Here is a 23,159-nt window from a genome sequence, read left to right on the forward strand (position 1 = left end):
TGTTTATTAATAGCTTGTTTACTTTTAAATATGTAAATTAAAAAAATTTTGATCGCAGGACGTTAGGACTATTTCTACTAATGAATATCGTTCACCATTTTTATCAACCTGAAATATTTCACTACTTTTGTACAATGTGCAATTTTACCATTATCATTGGTTTTGTTTTTTTCCTGTATTTTCTGTCATAAACAAAAACTCATTCTTCAAATAAAAATTATAATTTAATAGTTCATAAGTACTGTCCATATCTTGGACGGTATCTATCATATATCTTCAATTTGAAATATTTCGTTTGCTTACATCTGGACTATCAGTAATCCTACTATCATATTATAGGTTTTATTCTCTTTCATATTTTGTACGCCAGTCCTAAGTGTTTTATCTTCTTTATTTCATTGACTTTACCCAAGGTTTTTGTACGACGATTCATTATTTTATTATTAGATCTCTTCATTCAAGTAGCTTTATCTTTAAAATGATAAATCTTGAGCGATATTTCTTAACACGTATTAATAATATGAATAACGTTTTTGTTATTATACATTATTCAATTAGTAAGGAAAAGGGTTTCTATTGTTCTTATTATTTGTAACAATTCACCTGTTTTCTTACTTTTTATATGCTACGCTTTTAGAGTACGGTAAATATAAATATATTTTTAAAAGGAGATGCATAACTTTTAATTTTCTATTTATACTTGAGGATTGAAATTTTTTAAAGATGAATCCTAACTTGAATAGAATCATCACAATGAGAAGACCTTGTTTTATACACTGTACGTTGGAAAAATGTATGCATTAAAAAGTTGCATTGAAAATAAATTTATCTAAATATACTGTTGACTCACTTTTAAATTTCTTTTTTTTAAGTCCCTCCTTTTTATTATATTTTAGATTTGTATGATTAGAGACTATTGCATTGGCGAATATAACTGTTGGACCATCTGTTTGAATTGGCCGTTTAATAAAAAATATGATCTCTCATTTTTTTTCCTTGGATAATTTGTTTAGTTACGTTGCTTTATTCGATTCTTTTTATTAATTGTTCAAACACTAAAACTGCATTAGTCACTTTTAGCTTCGATGCGAAGCGGAGAAGGTATTAATTTTACTATGATGTGTTTTTTTTTTTGTCTGTTGCCACTTTTTCTCAGCTCTCACTGGACCGATTTCTTTCAAAAATACGTCAAAAGATCACAAATCGTATCTAGTTGAAGACATTACCCTTAAAAATTGAAAAAAATTCCCTCGTTCCCCGCAAATGGGGGAAATATCCAAAAAAATTACAAATTTAAAAATCGCTAATTTTCGAAATTTTTTCACTTTTTTTTCTTAAAACTTCCATAACTTTTTGAAAAATCAACAAATCAACATAATTTTTTTTTATACTAAAACCTTAGATATTTACCTTTCATTTGATATCATTTTTTTGAAAATCTATCACTTAACCTGCTCATTGGGGGGGATTTAAAATGGCAACTTTTTTACAAAAATTAATTTTTTCAACTTAATTTTTGAAAATGTTCCGGAAAGACTGCGTCCTTTAAACATATATCAAATTAAAGCTTATTTTATGTACTACAAAATGAAAAAAAAAAATTTGTCCCGACACTTTTTTTTCTACATTTAAACGGCTGCCGTAGTTAAAAAAACACTATTTTTGTGTTAAAATTTTCGATTTTCGATTTTAAATTTTCAACTTAAAAATGCTATAACTTTTTGAAAAATGTATATATCAGCACAAATTTTTTTTTTCTAAATACATTATAAGTACATCTTTCATTTGACATACTTTTTATTAAAATTGGACAATTTCCCCTTATATAGGGGGCGTTCAAAACTTAAAATATTGTAAAAAACATAGATCTTTTTCAACTGAACTTTTGAAAATGTTCCGGAAATACTGCGTCCTTTAAACATATATCAAATTAAAGCTTATTTTATGTACTACAAAATGAAAACAAAAAATTTGTCCCGACGATCTATCTTCTATACGCAAACGGCTACCGTATTCAAAAATATGCTATTTTAACAAATTTTTTTTTAAAATGAAATACTATCTACAGATTTGCATCGAAGCGTTTCTTATGATAGTGATTTAAATCACTGTCAAATATCATCTATACTTGTCCCATCTATGCCTTGTCTACACTGTGCCTCGACCCCACTGTGCTACCGTTTTTTCAAATTTATATTGGCCACTGTTTATAGCAATCTTAAATGTGGACTGTTTGAGTACTGTATATGTAAATAAAAGTATTGAACTAAATGTATACTTTAAGCACTATTAATTATAGAAATATAATAAAACGAATATTGTACAAAATGAAATTCAGTTAATTGAAAACGTAGGATAACAAAAGTGAATTATAAAAATTAAACTGACAGTTAATGATCATGTACAATTATTAAATGTCAACATATTAACATTTCTATAGAATTGTTTATAAAACATAAAAATATGCTTTAGCCCGTATAGTAATTTTAATATTTTCATGAAGAGAACTAATTATTTCATTAAATTGTAACTAAAATAAGAATTTATTCACACATATTTTTTTTTTTTGTTAATTGATAATCTTGCTTTTAAAATAAAATAAAAAATGTTGAGCAATTATTATTGCACTGTACAAAACATCCAAGTACTCTTGTCATCAAACATCTCTTGAGTAAATTACAATAATACTACAATTTAAATAATTGTAAATATTAAATATATTATAAAATTAAAACAGTTAATGCGTTTAGAAATAAAATTACAATTTTTAAAACTAAGTATAAGTTTTCAGTTTTCATTATCTGCTACTAATGTTGTAATAAAATATATTTTATCTAGAAAAAAATATAATTATTATATTTTTCTACACAGATAAAATTAGTTTTGAGTTCTGAAAATAGCTTTACATAAATAAATTTTTAATGGAAATTGTCTAAAATGTAATATAGATTTTGAAAAACGTTTGCTTTATTTTATTTTGGTGTAGCTCCAAAAGCTATATATATAACAATTGTATGATCCTATATTTATAGAATACATTATGTATATAATATACAATATGTTATCTTATATAATCTAAACATGAAAATTGTGGGTTCATCCTATGACACACCTGTATAATAAAAATGTTTGTATTTAAAGAAATACTCACTATAAGTAAAAATGAATAGTATTATACTAATAAAGTATTCGGAACATAGATAACAAAATGGTTTTTTTTTATTTGAAGGAGTCAGTGAATAAAAGTAACATTTTAAACATTTTTCATGTAGAATGGTTTTATAAAAAAATTAATAAAGTTAAAGACCTTTAAAATATTGAATTTATAAACTTGATTATTTTAAGAAAAATTTTAGTTGGACGCTTACTCTCTGCATTATTCTACTTTATAAAACTGGTTGATTCTAGACACTAGAAATTATTACAACAAAAACCCCATTTAATTGAAACTTTATTCAACAAAATATAAATGGCAAACATATTTTTGAAATCTGATTATATGATTATTTGTTTATTATTTATTATTATCTGATATATTTTGTAAATATTCAAGTTTATCAAATATAATATTAATAAATGTATAAATAAATTTTGAATTTATTATGACTGTATTGAAGTATTTTCATTTAATGGCATATTGTTGAGTTCTTTTTCTTTTTCTTGTCTAGCTCTAATTTTTGTCTGTCTTCTTTCTTCAGCTAACATCCTATTATGCATCATTCTTTGCCTTTGTTCTTCTGTTAACCCTGAATTACCGATACTAGATGTAGAGCTAATAGGAAATATATCAACAGAGTTAGCAATTCTATCAAATGGATCTTGTTGATTAGGTGATTCATTTATTTCAGTATCCAATTGTGTAACTACTTCTTCATTGAAATCCATGTCCATTCTAAGTCGCTTAAGCATTACTTTAACTTCATTCTTTTTTCCTAATTTTTCAAGTTTATCAATGGCATCATCAAAAGTGTATCTCGGAAAAAGTCTATGGGTCCATTGTTCAAGGCGATTCATAACAGCATTTAGATCTTCAACTTCATGACCTTTACCTTTAAGCTGAACATTATCAAACCATGATTGAAGAATAGACAGACCTCTGGGACCTCGTAGTCTAAAAAAATTAACAATTTAAAAATTGAAAATTAGTTTCAATAATATTTCAAGGATTACTTTTATAATAATTGATTGTAAATAATGAAAATAAAATATTTTAGATTAAATTGAAGTTTCTTGATATCATTTATGACAAAATTTAAAAGTATTTTTATAATTATTGAATTAATTGTTGAATATAGCAATTGTTAAACAAATTATTTTGTAACAATTAACGCTACACTCATTATACTAACAAAATTAATCAAAATACTTTATTCTTACAATTTTGTGTTACCTTTCAGGATTCAATTTAGGTTGAGGTTTTTTGACACGGATTTTAACGGGAACCACTCTTTTTTCTTCTGCATCATTTTTTACTGGTATTTCTATAACACAAAGAGATTATAAAAACATGTCACTCTTAACAACATATTTTTAAGCTGTTATATCCAAAATAATTATAGTTGTTAAGTTTTAAATTAGTTCCATTAAAAAGTTTAACAATTTTATTATAAGGTTAAAGAATTAATTACTAAAGCTTAAAAACACAACATGTATAATAGTAAAAATTAGAAATATACAAAATACTTACCCTCAGCTTCTTCAATAGCTTCCGGCACTAAAGCTTCTAAATCATCATTTTCATCTCCATTACGATCAACCCAATTGTCCAAATCATTATCGTCTTCATAGTCTCCCATTGTAACTGTTGTGAATAACAATGACACAAAAATTCAATCGTTAAAAGATTCAGCTGTTTCGTCTTCTTGAGGGACACTTTCGTTAGTTTGATTTTCTTCGTTCAAACGATTCAAATAAGCGCATAACAAATATTTGTTTAAATGATCAGTTAAAGTTGGAGTATCAACCTTCTGTTCTTCGCTCTCTTGTAGATTGCAATCAGGTTTTTCGGGCATGACAATATTTCATAAGTAATATTAATAATAGCAACTGGATAATTAAAAGAATGTGTAACACTTACTGATTATTAACCAGTATAAAATATTAAATCAGTGATGTTAGGAAATAATATTCAATTTTCCCTTCTACTATCTCAAAATTTCCCTCATACTGTAGAAAATGGATGTAAGTTATTTTTGATATAATATTTTCTATAGCCTAAAACTTATGAGATCTTGGGAGCTTAGCTACCTCAAATTCTATTATTTAACGTCTTTTCTATCAATATTTCGGAAGATCTAACTATTTTAAAATATAGACTAGATGAAAGGCGAGAGTATGAATGCTCTATTGTAAAACATTTTGCAGCCGCACTCTTCCTATGAAGAACCAGAAACTATTATCACAGACTATATGAAAACAGATAGTTCACTTAGCCGAGAACAATAGAAAAAAAAATCAAGCTCTCTGATTGGGCAGAAGACAAAGCAGTAGAGACTGTTGTACAATTTCATATTATTGTGCAAATATTTTACAATAATATTGTACAATTCCTCTATCAGTTACAAAAATTATCAATGATATTGGAATTAATGACACTATTGCATTTTAAATACTTGAACGATAATAACGATTATAACTGTTCGCATACTTATTTTGTTTAAATAACATTTAGTCTTAATAAAAATGTTTTTTTTTTTAATATTGTCTGACATTATGAATATTGTGTTTAATTTGTATAAAAGTTGACATTTTGTGTAGTTTATTATTTCATAAATTTTTTGTCAACGTTTAGTTAGTTTTACCTATAATATATGAAGCTGTAATTTTTGGTTAAACTGTTAATAGTATTATATTTTTTATAAAATTTGAATTATTTTAGATATAATGAATAATAATATAAATTATATAATAAATTTTATATTTTTATTATTATTATTATTGTTAGCCATTTTTGGCCAAATTGTAGCCATTTTCACCGTGAAGACAAAATAAAGTCCGAAATTTTTTTTACCCAAAATAAAGTATATTACATTAGCTTTAATTTAATATATATATAAAAGCGTCAGTATTTCCGGAACACTTTCAAAAGTTAAGTTGAAAAAGTTATAGCATTATAAAGTTAAATATAATATAAAAAATAAAATCGAGAATTTTCACACGAAAATAGTATTCGATAGCCATTTTCTCCGTGAAGACAAGTCCAGAGGTCAAATTTTTTTTTTCATAATAAAGGACATTACATTAGCTTTAATTTAATATATATATAAAAGCGTCAGTATTTCCGGAACACTTTCAAAAGTTAAGTTGAAAAAGTTAATTTTTTGTGAAAAAGTTGTCATTTTGAATTCCCCACTGTGGGCTGGTAAAGGGTTAAATTTATAAAAAAAATATACCAAATAATAGGTAAAGACATCAAATATCTATATAAAATTTTCATTTTTGAAAAAGTTATGGTAGTGTTAAGAAAAAAATGTCAAAAATTACTGATTTTTAAAATTGTAATTATTTTGGAGATATCTCCCACTTATGAGGAATGAAGGAAAATTTTTCAATTTTTGAGGGTAACGTCTTCGACTAGATACGATTTGTGATATTATGACGTATCATTGAAAGAAATCGGTTCGGTGAGAGCTGAAAAAAACAAGGTAACAGACACACAAAAAATAAATAAATTAAAGAAACACACATCATAGTAAAATTAATACCTTCTCAGCTTTGCATCGAAGATAAAAAATACTGACCACTAAATATTGTAGGTACTGCATCATGACCAGCCGATTTTTTGTAGTCTTTTTCAAAAACATTTTATCGTCAAAATGATCCGCGCAAACTACTAGATTATTTTTTTTTGGATAAAGTCTCTGCCAAATGATTAGTTTGACAATTATTCATCCATAGTTTCAAACGATCATTTTCTTTAGGATAAGAAAAAAAGCTTTTATCCTTGAAGGAATATGTACTTGGACAAAACTTTACTGAGCATCGCATACTGGTGAGGTAGTGAGATATTTTGAAAGAAAGCACCAAATATAACACGAAATAAGATACATGTGATCATTGACAACATTAACAATAATAATGGTTACTGCTCAAGTCAAGTCAAATTTAAGTAGTTAATAATTTACATTATAAAAACTGATAATTATTTAATTTTCATGACTAATTTAGGGATTTTGAGTCATAAATAAGGGATTATGGGTTTAATACCTTAATTTAATGATGTATTCAAATAATTTATGTCAATAATTATGTTTATATACGGAATTTCATAATATTTATGCTACAGCAGATTTAATAATGAAATAAATTAAAAGAATTTTTGCGCTCATACATATGGTTGCACTGATTTCACTTCTCCAATCAAAAAACCGTTTTGTTATCGGGCCAAGTGAACTATCTGTTTTCATATAGTCTGTGCTATTATAATTAGACATAACATGATGTTAATAATTATTAACATAATATAATAATAAAATAATATTGCTATATTAATTTGTTCAAATATTTTAAACTTAAGAAGACAAAAAATTAGATTTTTTTTTTTTGCTGCTTCTTTCTTTATTTTTTCTTTTTCCCTTCATACATAGATAGGCCACGGATTCAGACAATTGGCAACCGATTTTTTGTTAATTTATACCCGTAGAGATAGCGCTATATATCCTCTCAAGAAATATTAAATATTTAATAATAACTGTACAGTTTGTTGATATTCAAGTAATAGCCGCGATTATTGATGTACGGCTAACACCGTTAGCGCAAATTAAGATAAGAACCAGTTGTTACCAAAAGGCGATTTCTTATTTGATTTAAATGAAACTTTTCGTTTTTAATACGAATTCGATAAAAGATTTTTATATTATTTGGTGTTTAATTTCTTAACTTACCAGTAATCAAGTCTAAGTGAAATATTTATTAATAATAACACATTTTATAAGGTTTTCATGTATAAAATTAATAATTTAATTTTTCAAATATACAATGAAGTATTAAAAAAAAAACAAATTATAAATATTTTAGAAAAAAATATTCAAACAAATAAAGCAATTTTAACCAAAGTTCAGATCACTAAAAATGATAAAATAAGAGGTTAAGATAGGTTCATCCTATAATAATATTAATTTCTTCTTAGAATCTTTAATTAATCCGCGAAGCCTATCTTATGAAATTTTGACTTCAAGTTAAATATTCTAAAAAGTTTACTATGTATTAAAGTTAAAGTTAAATATTCTAAGTGTGACAAGCACTCTTGTGAAGTGTTTATAATAGGATATAATTCATTTATGATTATACTATTTAATTTAAAACTCAATTGTGTTGTATACAACTTTTCATTTAAGAAATGATGAATTATCTGTTGAGCATTACTAACAAAATGTATTCAAATTTCTTTTGGTTTTTTCAACTTACTAGAAATTATTTGATTTTGTGTTTGAAATGTTTTATAAAAAGTTAAAATTCTTTGTCATTAAAAAGATTTGTATTCTCTTTCATAAATTTCACATGGTTTACATGGAAATTTATCTAACAATTTTTTACCGAGATACCCAACAAAATATACATTTGAGCAGGTCTTTAAAGTTAATGTAGGAACAGAAATCAATTGTTCTTGTATGGTAGGACAGGAATTAGAAAAGGAAGATATTTCAGATGTGTCTGAACTATAATCGGAATCCATAGGATTTTTAGTTGTAGTTTCGTCAGTGGAAGATAAAGGTAAATCCAAAATATTAGTGTCATCATCTAGCTCACAATTTAAGGTTTCAGATGATCTCATTAAATTGTGTTTAGCTCGAATTCTAAATGATGTCCTGAAAGTCCTAGCCGTAGAATTCTTATTAAAACCTCTCATTTGACGATAAACTGAAAAAAGTGTTTTCTAAAACATCCTGGTTTAACCTACTAGTTATTAAATAATCGTATCCTAAATTTTGCTGTTGCTGAAATAACATTATAACAGCGTTGATACTCCATAGCAAACCATCAAAACATGGAGGTTTTACTCCATACCTTTTAATAGGTTATGATAATCTAATAACACTAATAATAATGTTAGCTTGTTTTAGAAAGTTTAATTGATTGGGATTTTTACTGTATAAAGCGCAAGAAAAAGGATGATTTTTATCATAAAGATTTTTCAACTCATCCTAATTACAAAATAATTTATCCACCACTACTTTTTGTTTAAAATAATTTATAAAAATATTTAGAGGCCAACAGTTTAGTCTTGTACTGTAATACCACATTTTATGTCAAAGTCCTATTAAGGATTTTTAGTATAGTATTAAAATAAAAAATTAAATTTAAGTTCAATGAAAAAATAATTACAAAGAGTTAAAATTATAAAAAACCATCATGTCATAAAATACAATTAACGTGTATAACAATAACTTTAATTATGTGCATCATACATTCATTTAATAATTATTAAAGATTTAAAATACCATGTATATTTCAACCCATAGAAGCACTCAAAATTTGCGCTATCTATCAGCACAATCTCCTGCGTCCAGTGCATCGTTACCCTGCGACCATTCATGATAAAAATTGGACTGCCAAAATTGTGTACAGCGTGGTCTATCTATATGTATTTAATGTATGCTTCACACAATTAAAGGAATCATTTTTCCCTAGAAGTGGGAAATTTCCCTCCATGTAACATTACTGGCGAGAATTTAAAATGATTAGATTATAATCTAATATTATAATATCTTAAATAATACCTTAAAAAATCCATAGAGAATTATGAAAGCTCTTATAACCAAGCAATAATCATAAAAATTCTTTCAAATCAGAACCACTTTTTTAATACGTAAATCATTAAAAAGAATTAGATAATTAAAAAATAATAAAAATATAAAATCAAAATTGATTTTTGCTTTTATTATCTTGACATACTAAATGTCAAATAAGATAGTAGCTTGGTTGCACTGTTACAATGATATCGCAATTTATACCTCACGTTGATGATTGATAAGAAACGATGCCGAAAGATATTATTTGAAAATATTCATGTCATCGTTTACTATTGTTTAATTATTTTATATGTTGCACTTTTTTAGTAGTCTTATTTATAATTTAAATTATTTTTGATAATCATGTCGAGTGGTTACGACAGAGCTATTACAGTATTTTCACCTGATGGTCATTTACTGCAAGTAGAATATGCCCAAGAAGCAGTTCGCAAAGGATGCACGGCAATCGGTGTCTTAGGAAAGGATTGTGTCGTACTTGGTGTAGAAAAAAAATCAATTGCTATGCTTCAAGAAGAACGCACAGTTCGTAAGATATGCCCTTTAGATTCACATATTGTTATGGCTTTTGCTGGCTTAACTGCTGATGCCCGTGTAATTATTAACCGAGCACAAATGGAATGTCAATCTCAATACCTTACATTGGGCGAAACAGTCACTACGGAATATATTACTCGATTTGTTGCATCAATTAAACAAAAGTACACTCAGAGTAATGGTCGTCGTCCATTTGGTATTTCATGTTTAATTGCTGGATTTGACAATGATGGCACACCACATTTATTCCAGACAGAACCGTCTGGTATTTATTATGAATGGAAAGCTAATGCAACTGGACGCAATTCAAAATTAGTTAAAGAGTTTTTACAGGTAATATTTTGTAAAATTATTTTAATGAAAACATTGAAACCTAAATATTTCAAATGTTAACAACATTTTTTATTTATTTTATAGGATAATTATAATGATGAAGCTGTCAGCACTGAACAAGGAACAATTAAATTAGCAGTTCGGGCATTATTGGAAGTAGTTCAATCTGGCCAAAAGAATATTGAACTAGTTGTACTTAAAAATAATGAGAAAATGAGAATGCTAGATCCCGCATCACTTGAAGAAATGGTCAATGTTATTGAAGTAGAAAAAGAAGCTTTAGAAAAAGAAAAAAATAAACAAAAAGATAAACAATAAATGTAATTTGTTGTAATATTTGGTTTTTTTTTTTATATGAATATATAATTTTTTCTTTTTGGATTAAACAATATAATTTAATAATAAAATTATATTCTAAGTAATATAATTATAATCTTAAAAATCCATATTTTGTTTTTTTTTTTTTATCACTTGCTTGCAAATATTGTAGTACTATACTAAAAAATGTTGAGTCATATATTCCAATTTATTTTCAATAAAATTGATATATATATATAAATATATTTATACAAGGTGTTGTTTAATAAGGAAAAGGGTTTTGGTTGATCCCATTGTTCTAACCATTATATAAAAATCCTAGTTTGAGTGCAATCTAGGAGATAGTTGACACCTTTGGTATTGCCTATATCATCTTACCTTTACTAGAGTTCTGACCATAAATATGTACATTTATTGAAATATTTGAATTTAATATTTAACTGAGTAGCCATACACTACTTAATATACTTTACTTTATATAATATATTCAATACGCCTGATTGGAGCTGATATATTTTTTCTCAAAAAATGTATTAAGTTCCATATGACTCCGAAGTTTGCCAGATTACCAAGTAAGTCAAACAATAATAATATTAATTTTTACAAGTCAATAAATTTCGCTCAGAAGAAATTTCTTAAGTTAGAAATAATAAATCATTATCGTAATAGAAATAGATTAGAAATGGGGGCTTATCAATTACATTTAAAACTATCTAATTTTTTAAGTCAATCACAGTGGGACATCTTCGACCTGAAGATGTACCAAGTGGTTCAACATAAATTTAAACCAAAAAAGAAAAGTTAAATAAAAAATTTCAAAATTTACTTTCAGAATACAAAAATAAGGGTCAAATAGATAATTTTAATAAGAGTCCGGTAGTTTCATTTTCTAAAAACTGGGGGGACGATTTAGTTAAAAATTACACAAACATTGTTTTTTCCGCTGAAGAAACTGAAATAATTAAGTTGGGTCTTAAAACAAGTTTTTTACCAAAAAAATTTCCAATGTAAGATCTACTAGTAGGCATTGAAATGGGGGTTAAAAGTGTTGATTTTAACAATCAAGACTTAGCAAGAAGGGAGAGTTTAAATTTTCTACAAAAAAATTCTGTTATAAATAATGGGGGTTTAGGAAAAAATGAAAAACATTCACGACTCATAAATGACTTAAAAAATAAAAACTGTTTTTATTTAAAGTCAGATAAGGGGAATTCTGTTGTAATACTAAAGAAAGAAGATTATTTTGAAAGAGTATCAAGAATGATTCAAGAGGGTCCTTATAAAGAAATTAAAAAGAATCCATTATGTAAAATAATAAGGGAGGCTACAAACGTCATAAATAGTTCAAAATTAATAATCGAAGAAAAGTCAGGTTTTTTATTAAAATTTCAAACCCTCAAATACCTAAACTGTATGCTTTGCCAAAAATACATAAGCCAGGAAGTACTATGAGATCTATTGTGTCGAATATTAATGCTCCAACTTACAATTTGGCTAAACACCTAGTAAGGGTATTTTCATCTTTTAAAAAATTCGATAGCTTTTCAGTTAAAAATAATATTGACTTAGTTAAACAATTATCTGGTTATACCATTCAAAATAATAACAGGTTAATTTCTTTTGACGTAGTAGCCTTATTTCCGAATATTCCAATAAATATAATAATTGATTTTCTTATAGACTGGCTAAAGGAANATTTTCTTAAAGACTGGCTAAAGGACCAAAACATTGAACAGGATAAAATAAATGAGCTTATTAATTTAACAAAGTTATGTATGAGTCAAAATGTTTTTCAGTTTCAAAATAAATTTTATGAGCAAACTGAGGGCACAGCAATGGGAAATCCGCTATCACCATTTTTAGCAGAACTTTTCATGAGTAGGTTTGAAACAAATTTAAAATACACTTATGGTGATTTTCCAAAAATTTGGGTTAGGTATGTAGATGATATTTTTGCAGTTATAAATAAAGATTTTAATATGGGAGTTTTCATACAACAAATTCTTTTTACCCATCGATTAAATTCACATATGTACAAGAAGTAGAGGTAAAATTGCCTTTTTTGTATTTATTACTTAAAAGAACAGAGGGGGAACTAAATTTTGAAATTTATCGGAAAAACACACACACGTTCAGATACATTCCGAACACATCGAACCACACCTGGCAACACAAATTGTCAGCTTTTAATAGTATGGTTTACAGATTAATTAATATTCCGATGAATAAAATAGATTATGATAAAGAATTGGTGGTTATAAAAGAAATAGCTAAATTTAATGGGTATAACGAAAACATAATTTCAAAATTAGTCCGAAAACAAAAGTGGAAAAAAGAAAGGAGGGCAGCTAGTACACTCTCCAGCGAGGGGGAACAAAAAGTAATTAGATCACCAATTTTATTTTATCCGGGCATCTCAAATGGATTAACTAAAATATTTAAGAATTTTGGTATTACTTTGGTAACATCTAAAAGTAATAATTTAAGAGATTTATTAGGTAACCCTAAAGATAAGGTAGATGAAGGGGGGAAATCAGGCATTTATAAAATACAATGTGAAAGTTGTAATAAATGTTACGTAGGACAAACAAAAAGAAATATAGGGGTCAGGTTTAAAGAGCACTTAAGAAATATTAAAAATCAAGAAGTTGAGAAATCTCCAGTGGCTGAACATTTATTGACACATAATCACTCCATTAAAACCATAAAACTAATTAAAAACGTAAATAATTACAAAGAACTTAATATCAGAAAAGCAATAGAAATGTTTAAAAATAAAAACAATTTAATTAATTGGGATCTTGGCCCACTGAAAAATTCATTATTAAACTTGTGTAAACTAGCAAAATGTGATAATATTACTTAGTGATGACGTCACTGGGTGATAAGGTCACTAGGGGTATATAAGGGAGTTTTTTCTAGTCGGGGTGTCATTAGCGTTAATGTGTTTAGCGTTAATAATGGTAATATTGTTTCCGTAATACGTATCCGCGACTTTTCATTAATTTTTTGTGGCTTTGAGTTTAATATTTTTTAATTTTTTAAATTAATAATATTTTTAATATAGTTTTAATTTTACTTAATTTACTTTATACTTCATTATGAAACAGTGGTTAAACTTTTAATCTAGTTTTGATATAGCAAAACTGATAATTTCCAAACATCGAATCATTTAAAAATAATATCCCTTAACTAGGGGTACTTTAATGAATTACGCTTGAAATAAAATGAAGCAACCATAAAAAGTTCCAAGTTTGCTACTAAGATGGTTTAATTAATTTAGGAAGTAAATAAATACTGTAAGTTTTCAAGCAATAAATTTGTTTAATTTATTTGGCTATATTTTATTTTTTTAAATTTACAATTAACATATTATAGTTATATACATATATATATATAACTACATATATATATACGAGTATTTCCTTTTTATTCGGCTTTCACAACACGTTTAAATTCAGACACTTTTTTTGTGTGGGTATTAAATGATAAAGTTTAACTTAGATTATATCTGTTTAGATTATATGTTTGTTTTGAAGTTTTACGAATAACTTAAAAAATATTTTTTGAACAATAATATTATCTTTAAAACTAAACTTTTTTAAACAATTATATTAAATAAATAACGAATAAACTAGTTTAAACAAAACAAAAACTTCACATTCTTATATAATTCGTCAAATTCAGTATTGATGCATTTAAGAGTAATATAACATTTAAATAATTAATGAAGACATACACTAAGCTAAATCGAAAAAAACGTTATGCAATAGGTAATTTAGAAGATAAAAAAAATTAATAAAAGTTCTTTTAGTCAAAAACATGCAAGTTCATTCGAATATCGCGCAATATACATAAAATCCTGTGATTTATAAAAAAATTGATAATTGTACACTAGTCAAAAAAAAAAAAAGATGCATAAAATTTAACAATTGTATGAGATTGTCTGAATTCCTTATATAATTTATTTGTGTACAAGGATGATAGTAACATGTGTGTTGTTTATCTTCCATGACTTAACTATACTTATTATTTTTATACAATACTTTAAAAAAATCTTACCAAGGGTAGTAACATTAGTATAATTTTATTAAAATTCAGTAACAAAATTGTACGTACATCAAAATTTGCGACACACCCTACACAAAAACAATTAACTTTTTTCTTAAAACAATAATTTAAACTAAAATCTAGTACACAACTAACGTGAGCCATATGCCGTTAGTGCATACTATATTATTATAACAATTAATGATTAGAGTAGTTATTTCATGTTTAATTTAATTTATTTAGTTACATAACATTGATTTGCTAAAAAAAATTGCAAATACGGTTTATATCGCGAAAATTAGTCTTATTTTAACTCATATTAAACTGTTATAGAAATATTTTGTGAGGAAGATTGCGTGATCAGTACATTTGGGTAGTAAAAAATTTGATAATTAATGATCTTTTTATATCTAAAAGGTGTTGTAAATAAAACTTGAAGTTATATACTAGATTAAGAGTTTAAATATAAGGACTGGTAGAAGTTAATTACATTTCAAGATAATTTCCAAAAAAATCTTGACATTGACTAGCCAGTAAATAAGTATTCTTTTTAATTATTAATCAATTTTTACTACCATAATTGCACGTAACCTTCAGTCACAAATGTAAAAATTATGTATATGTAGCTGTTGCGCTCAGATGATGTACTATTAATGAAATTATCATCGATAACTTTAAAAAAATGAATAATATTAAGATATTAAAATCAACATAAAACACGTGCATAAGATACTATGGGTATTATATGTTGGTAAAATATTTTAGAATAAAATATCTGTAGAAGAAGTATACAAATAATTTAAAACATAAAAACAAAAAATTAATAAGTATAACACTCAAAGTAATACTTAGATAGAATACATAAACATTTTTTTATTAAATTGCAATGAACATGTCTCGGACGTCTCACACATAAAAAATAATTAAGATAAGAGAAAAATATTTGAGCGAAGATATTATAACTATCTAAATAAAAGAAAATCCAACAATGTAATATCTAGTAATAATGCATTTGTATACATTCATTTTATTATAATGCATAACATTATAATATTTTTAAAGACATAAGCTTTGAATATGGTTTGAAAATAAAAATATTAAAATATAAGATATTTATATTTTATTTGAGCAAAAATTATACTTTATTTTACTTTTATGTACACAGGGTGATTTAGTTAAAATGTTTAGACTATTATTATGAAAACAATTGTAAAAATAGAATGTTAACATTATGTGACTACCAAATTAATTTTTCTAATTATTAATTATCTATAAGAAGTTCTAAATGTGAAATTACTTAATATATTGTAAATAAATAAGCACGATCTTATCTAAAATTATATGTTAAAATAAATGTTTAATAATATTAAGAATTAATAAAAATAAAAAAACAGAAGTTTACTATTTTGTATATACTAATTAGTTTTATATTTTAGTCCTAAGTAAAGAAATGTTTAAGTTTCACATGAACAAAAACCACCCTTTTGTACATTAGGTTCAAAATTAATGAGAGAGCATTAATAAATGTTTTTCGTGAGTATTAATTGCTAATAACTTCGTGTTATGTTATTATACTATGTATAAGTATAATAATGATTTTTACTTTTAGGCGTTCGAGACATTGTTTAACAAATAGGCTTTTTCCACTTGTTATGCTAATCTAAAAATATTAATAAATATTATTTATTCTTATAATTTTACTTCAATAAATTTATATTACACAATAATAATAAATAACATTCTTTTCTTTTTTGGCACTTAGCTAACTAACTTATACTTCTTATTAATAATAACAATATAATGAATACAGTAAGTTATTTGTATATGTATAAATATATAATAGTAAAATTGTTTTTTTTTTTTAAATAATTGTTAACATTTATTAGTTATTATTAATATTATCATATATAATTAACTCGACTGAAGCAAATTAGTTCTAACTTGAGCATTTTCATCTATAAATCATGTTATTTTTAAATATTACTTTCCACTGTAGATCTGGATAATTTTGTCTTGATCGACAGTTTCGAATATGTGAGGTGCGTCCATTAGTATACCAAGAGTTCCGGCGGTGGTTACAAAAAAAAACAGGTACAGTTGCAAACGATCAATAACCATAGCAACGTATTTCCAGTCTTCTCTTATCTGCATTTAAAAAAAGGAAGACTAAGAAACTTTTAAAAATAGAATAATTTTTTATGTGCATTACATGCTGAAAACTATGTAAAAATCTCAAAACCGGATATAAATAATAAATAGCAAATTTTTACATACATGATCAAGTTAAAAAAATGTATTTTATTTTCCCCAGATTATCAGGCCGAGTCCGCCCTTCAATCACGATCATAGTTAAATTGCATTACCTGTATGTACTGATCTTCATTTCTTAAATGTTCTGCAATGAATTCTACCGCTTCACTAGCTTTAGACGCTTCTGGAGACAATAATAATGTATCTGAGCTTTCACTCTCCCGCCGTTCTGCACTTGCTTTCCGGTTGATCTTGCAATTGGGATGATGCAAATCAGCCAGCTCCATCACCTCCATATTATGTTTGGACGGAGTCGCGGAACATGGAGGTACAGGTGCGGGTAAATCTGAGGGAGATGTGTGGTGTGGATGTGGCGGTCCACTCATGCCAGGCATTTCCATCATCCACCTTAGCCGTGTTTTTTTAGGTCGCTTCATTAACATACACGCAGGTAGATAGTAAAGAAACACAGATCGTATCCAAGGTGGCATTCTATGAGTTCGAGGACCTAAGGAAAAAAATATCGAGTGCTGTATTTTTATGTATTAATATATTAATCATTGAAGACTGCTAGTAATACAATTTAAAAATTTATTTTTATAATTTATAAAGTCAATTAAATAAAATTTGTACTGGCTGATGGTATGTTCGTAAAAACTTAACGAAATTAGAAAATGTTTATAACTCCGCGCCTTACTTGTAAATATAACAAGAAATAATTTTTTCTATTAAATGCTAACATTTTTGAATATTTTAAAACTCTTTCTAGAAAAGTTAATGAAGTTGTCTCAAGTCTCTTTTCACTCGAAATTAATATATTATATATATATGTATACATGTTATTATATATAGAGTATTCAGTAAGTAAGGAAACGGTTGTAGTAAAATAAAAATAATTGACAATTTTTTGCTTTAACTGGAGATAATTTATAATTGACTGATTCGTTTCTTGTTTTTATTACACACTTTAAAAGCTTTGATATGTATAAGGTGTTTACATTTTTAAAAAGTGCATTTTTTCTTGAATTATAAATATGACTTAGTGTACAATTTTTTCAGCCCTAATAATGTAGTTAATCCGTAAACTTAAATGTTCGACGTATATGTTAAACGGTACAATTATTGAATTGATTTGACAGCTATAGTATAGACATTTTATTCTGTGGGAGAAGTGTATGTTTCACTTGCATTAAGGAAGAAGAAATGTTGGAATAATTTACAATTTAAAACCAACGGGAAATAGGCTGATACGGAATCAACAAATTAAACAGCTTACTTTTATAATTATGTCAGAAAATAAGAGCATATCTTAATACAACGCAAATCTATAAAAACGCAGTTTTTTTTTTATATTAAAATATAATTGAGAACTGATTCAGTTTAAGATTACTTAAAATCATTTAGTAAGTAACAATAAAAATAAAAAAATAAACTATATTCATACCTCTAAAATTCCAATTAATTATGATAACAGTAACCAATATACTGACAGTATTCATTATAAATGTAAAGAGCAGATATTTGGCTATGAGCGGTAACACAATTGAGGTAGGTGGCAGTATTTTAGAGACAAGCAGTAGGAAGACGACAAGTGACAGTAATATGCTGATGCCCAGCGTAACTTTTTCTCCTGCTTCAGCTGGCAAATAAAATACCAACACACACAGGAACGATATGAGGACCGTAGGCAGTATTAAATTTACTGTGTAGAATAGAGTTTTTCTCCTGATTACAATGTAAAACGTTATATCAGTTTGAGTCGGCTTCTCTTCGTATACATTAAGATACGCAGGTACCTAGAAACATCAAATTCTATGTTATTGACTAGTTGAATGAATGATGATTTTAGAAAATAAACAAGTACTTAAAAACTCGATAGAATACACATCTAAATCTTCTTTTTCCTCATCTTAATCCCAACTACTTGGGGTTGGCCATCCTTATCTTAAATTTCTACTTGACACAATTCGCCACATCATCGTTCATATCAGCTGTCCTTATATCGCATTCAATAACATCCCTCCATCTCTTTTTTTGTTTTCTCTCTACTTCATCTTCTTCAACATTAATTTACATAATTGTTCTTATAGCTTACAATTCCACTTCTCTCATAAAATTACCAAACCATCTAAGTCTATTTTCTTTTATCTTATCCATGACTGACGCTACACCTATATTTCCTTTTATAGGTTCGTTACTTATCCTATTTTCTCTAGTCACTCCACTCATCCATTTAAGCATTCTCATCTTTGCTACACTGATTCTCTACTCTAGTTTCTTATTAACCGCCAAACTCTGAACCATACATTATAACTGGTCTCACTACAGTCTTATAGAACTTACCTTTCAGCCTCATTAAAATTCTCTTAAATTGCAATTTTTCATAGCTTTATCTTCTTCTTCTTCCTCGCCTGAATCCCAACTACTTGGGGTCAGCCACCCTTATCCTAAACTTCCACTTGACACGATCTCCTACATCATCTACGCTCACGTCAGCTGTCCTCATATTGCATTTAATAGCATCCCTCCGTCTCTTTTTTGGTCTTCCTCTGCCTCTTCTTTCTTCAACATTCATTTCTATAACTGTTCTTATAGCTTCGGATTCGTCTCTCCTCATAACATGACCAAACCATCTAAGTCTATTTTCTCTCATCTTATCCACGATTTATGCTTCACCTGTACTCCCTCTTATATGCTCGTTCCTTATTCTATCTTTTCTAGTTACTCCACTCATCTATCTAAGCATTCTCATATCTGCTACACTCATTCTCTGCTCTACTTTCTTATCAACCGCCCAACACTCTGAACCATACATTATAGCTGGCCTCACTACAGTCTTGTAGAATTTATCTTTTAGACTCATTGAAATTCATTTATCGCATAAGACGCTAGATACTTCTTTCCACTTCAACCACCCGCACTTAATTCTGTGTCTTACATCCTCGTCAATACCACCACTCTTTTGCATAACTGACCCTAAATACTTAAAACTCTCCACCTCTCCAATCACGTTCTCGCCTATTGTAACTGACCTCATTACACCTACCTCGTGTTCTCCTTTGTCAAATTCGTAATCTGTCTTACTTATTCAAGAGCTGATCTCTACACCTCTAGCCTTTAATTAATTTCTTCCCTATTTTCTTCTATTAACACTATTTCGTCAGCAAACAACATGCACCACGGCATCTCTCCTTGTATTTTTCTAGTAATTTCATCCATCACTATAGAGAATAAGTAAGGGCTTAAATCAGAACCTTGGTGCACTCCTACTCTTACCCGAAAACTTTCTGATACCCCTCCTACGTTTTTTACCCTGGTACAATTGCCATCATTTATTATATTAATGTACCTTTTCGGAACTCCTTTTCTCATTAATATCCACTTTAAAAATTCTCTTGGTGCTCTATCACACACTTTTTACAAATCTATAAATACTATAAATAGCTTTTTCTTCTTTTCCCTAAACTTTTCTACTTGTTGCCTCACACAAAAAAATGGCCCCATTGTTGACTTACCAGACATAAATCCAAACTGGTTTTTAGTTACCGATGTATTATTTCTTTTTCTCTTATCTATTACCTTTTCCCAAATTTTCATTCTATGACTCATAAGCTCATTGAAATTCTCTTATCGCATAACACACCAGACGCTTTTTTCCACTTCACCCACACGCACTTTACCTTGGGTCTTACATCTTCGTTAATACCACCACTTTTTTGCATAACTGATCCTATATACTTAAAACTTTCCACCTCTCCAATCACATACTCGCCTATTGTCACTGATCTCCTCATTTCACCTACCTCGTGTTTTCCTTTGTCAAACTCGTACTCTATATACTCTGTCTTACTTCTACTTATTCTTATACCCTTTTCTTCAAGAACTGATCTCCACACCTCTAGCCTTTGATTAATTTCCTCCCTATTTTCTTCTATTAACACTATATCGTGAGCAAACAACATGCACCACGGCACCTCTCCTAGTATTTCTATAGTAATCTGTTCTTTTACCAATTAATGTTCCAACATTCCACGTACCTATTCTTACTTTGTATCTATCTTTCTTCCTTATATACGGTTCCAGCCTAAAATCCCTACTCCGTTAACATTATAAGCGTTAGGTAGACCTGTACACATGACTCACTGAATCAGCTACCGCACAAATTGTCCAGCTGGTATCAAACATTTTATCCCAGGCTTTCTCCGTTTCTATCTACTTTATTTTTCTCACCAGTTGTCCCTGCGTATATCTGAAATGGGACAATCCACCTAAGTTTTTTTCAGGACTCCTCATACTTTTTGACAAAATTTTAGATCGGCTCTCGATCTAACGCAATCTCATTAGTTGGCTCTTACAACTTGCAGAGGGGCCGTAGAAATATTTTTATCTCCTATCCTCGGAGACTATCAAGATTACATCTGAATAAATCTATTAAAATTATATTTGAATAAAAAAAGAATTGAATATACATTACTCGCCCATGACAACAAAAAAATTATCTAAATAAAATTAATTAAATTTAAATAATATTTTAAGTATTTCACCAAAATAATCAGTAAATACTTTTATGAAATTTTTTATTTTATAATTACCTCTATAATATCCCATGTTCCGGATTTCCAATAATCAGATAGATCTACAAAATGTTTATCGTTATAAAGCTCTAATGATACTTGATCACCATTAAATGTCCAAGAACCAAATTTCATTATACAAGTCTGTTGATCAAATGGAAAGTATGTAACGTCTATAGTGCATGAGCTCTGTAAAATAATTATAACTCTTAAATAATAGTACTCATCACAGTGGAGTCACGACACAAAGGGGACTCGGCAAAATTAGGACGTATAAATAAAATCTAATAGTGATTAATATTAATATCATAAAAAAACATTTCGATACAAATCTGTTAAAATTCATAATTTGTATAATTTAAAATTTTACTCAAATATTAAATATTTGCTAAATTGTTTGCTTAATTGAGATTAAGTTATTTTTTATGTTTGAAGACCAATTTTATATAGTAAAACATTTCTCGGGAAAATTTTTTTTCAATATTATAGTACACTTCAAATGCTTTAATTTATCTTAGGTTTAAAGAACACAAATGCCTTGGAATATTAAAAAAAAACGAAATTAATTTTTTTTTTTATACATACGTAAGTAGGTTTTTTTACTTATATTTTCCATTGTATTTTTGGATGTAAGGTTCAACTATATTAAAATCAGGTTCTTTTGACATATTAATCATTAAAATCGGTTAAAATTTATGAAAGCTAAGAATTTTTATGGATTAACATAAAAAAACATAAAACTTCACAAAATTAATAACTTCTCAGCTTAAAAAACGCAGTATTTACAAAATATTTTCGAAAGTAAAGTCGAAAAAGTTGACTTTTGTAGAAAAATTGCTATTTTGAATTCTCCCTAAAAATAGGTAAAGGGTCAAAATTTCAAATAAATGATATTATAATTAGAGCAATACCTAAGGTTTCTATATATAAAAAATTATTTTGATTTGTTAATTTTTTAAAAAATTATGGGAGTTTAAAAAGAAAAGAAACTCAGCACAGTGGTGAGGTGGCATAGTTGGATCAAGTATGATGATATCTGACAGTGATTAAAATCACTATAAAACAAAAACGCTTCCATGCAAATCTTTAGATAGTATTTAAATTTAAAAAATTGGTGGATTATTCCAAAAGCTACATGATCTGCTAGTTCCTTATTAATATCCTGATTAAGATAAAGTATGTCGAATGAAAGAGAGATTATTCAAAAATATTATTTCTCATAAAAAAATTGTGTTGATCCATACACTTTACAATAAGTTATAGCATTATACAGTTAGAAATGTAAAAAATAAAATCCAGAATTTTCACACAAAAATAGCATTCGGTAGCCATTTTCACCTTGAAGACA

The 23,159-nt window shown here is 27.2% G+C and overlaps 3 protein-coding genes across 3 annotated transcripts in view; 1 reads left to right on the forward strand and 2 right to left on the reverse strand.

Moving 5' to 3' along the window:
- Nucleotides 1-3,197: 3,197 nt before the first annotated feature.
- LOC126896444 (TIMELESS-interacting protein) lies at nt 3,198-5,395 on the reverse strand. Its single transcript, XM_050669234.1, has 3 exons — nt 4,688-5,395; nt 4,391-4,481; nt 3,198-4,111 (listed from the first exon to the last, which is right to left on the reverse strand). Exons 1-3 carry the CDS (start codon nt 4,794-4,796, stop codon nt 3,601-3,603), a joined length of 711 nt encoding a protein of 236 aa, XP_050525191.1. The 5' UTR covers nt 4,797-5,395; the 3' UTR covers nt 3,198-3,600.
- A 4,572-nt stretch (nt 5,396-9,967) lies between these two features.
- Nucleotides 9,968-11,182, forward strand: LOC126896443 (proteasome subunit alpha type-7-1). The gene is made up of 2 exons (XM_050669233.1): nt 9,968-10,619; nt 10,704-11,182. Exons 1-2 carry the CDS (start codon nt 10,095-10,097, stop codon nt 10,935-10,937), a joined length of 759 nt encoding a protein of 252 aa, XP_050525190.1. The 5' UTR covers nt 9,968-10,094; the 3' UTR covers nt 10,938-11,182.
- A 3,234-nt stretch (nt 11,183-14,416) lies between these two features.
- LOC126896428 (acetylcholine receptor subunit beta-like 1) overlaps nt 14,417-23,159 on the reverse strand; it is a 35,021-nt gene continuing 26,278 nt past the window's right edge. Inside the window, exons 6-9 of the mRNA XM_050669208.1 lie at nt 21,830-22,000; nt 18,682-19,033; nt 17,351-17,745; nt 14,417-17,132 (exon numbers count right to left, since the gene is read on the reverse strand). Of these exons, the coding sequence (XP_050525165.1) occupies nt 16,968-17,132; nt 17,351-17,745; nt 18,682-19,033; nt 21,830-22,000 (1,083 nt within the window). The 3' untranslated portion in view covers nt 14,417-16,967. The remainder of the gene's footprint in view (nt 17,133-17,350; nt 17,746-18,681; nt 19,034-21,829; nt 22,001-23,159) is intronic.

The sequence above is a fragment of the Daktulosphaira vitifoliae genome, unplaced genomic scaffold, assembly GCF_025091365.1.
Source record: "Daktulosphaira vitifoliae isolate Bord-2020 unplaced genomic scaffold, ASM2509136v1 Scaffold_1, whole genome shotgun sequence".
Lineage (NCBI taxonomy): Eukaryota > Metazoa > Arthropoda > Insecta > Hemiptera > Phylloxeridae > Daktulosphaira > Daktulosphaira vitifoliae.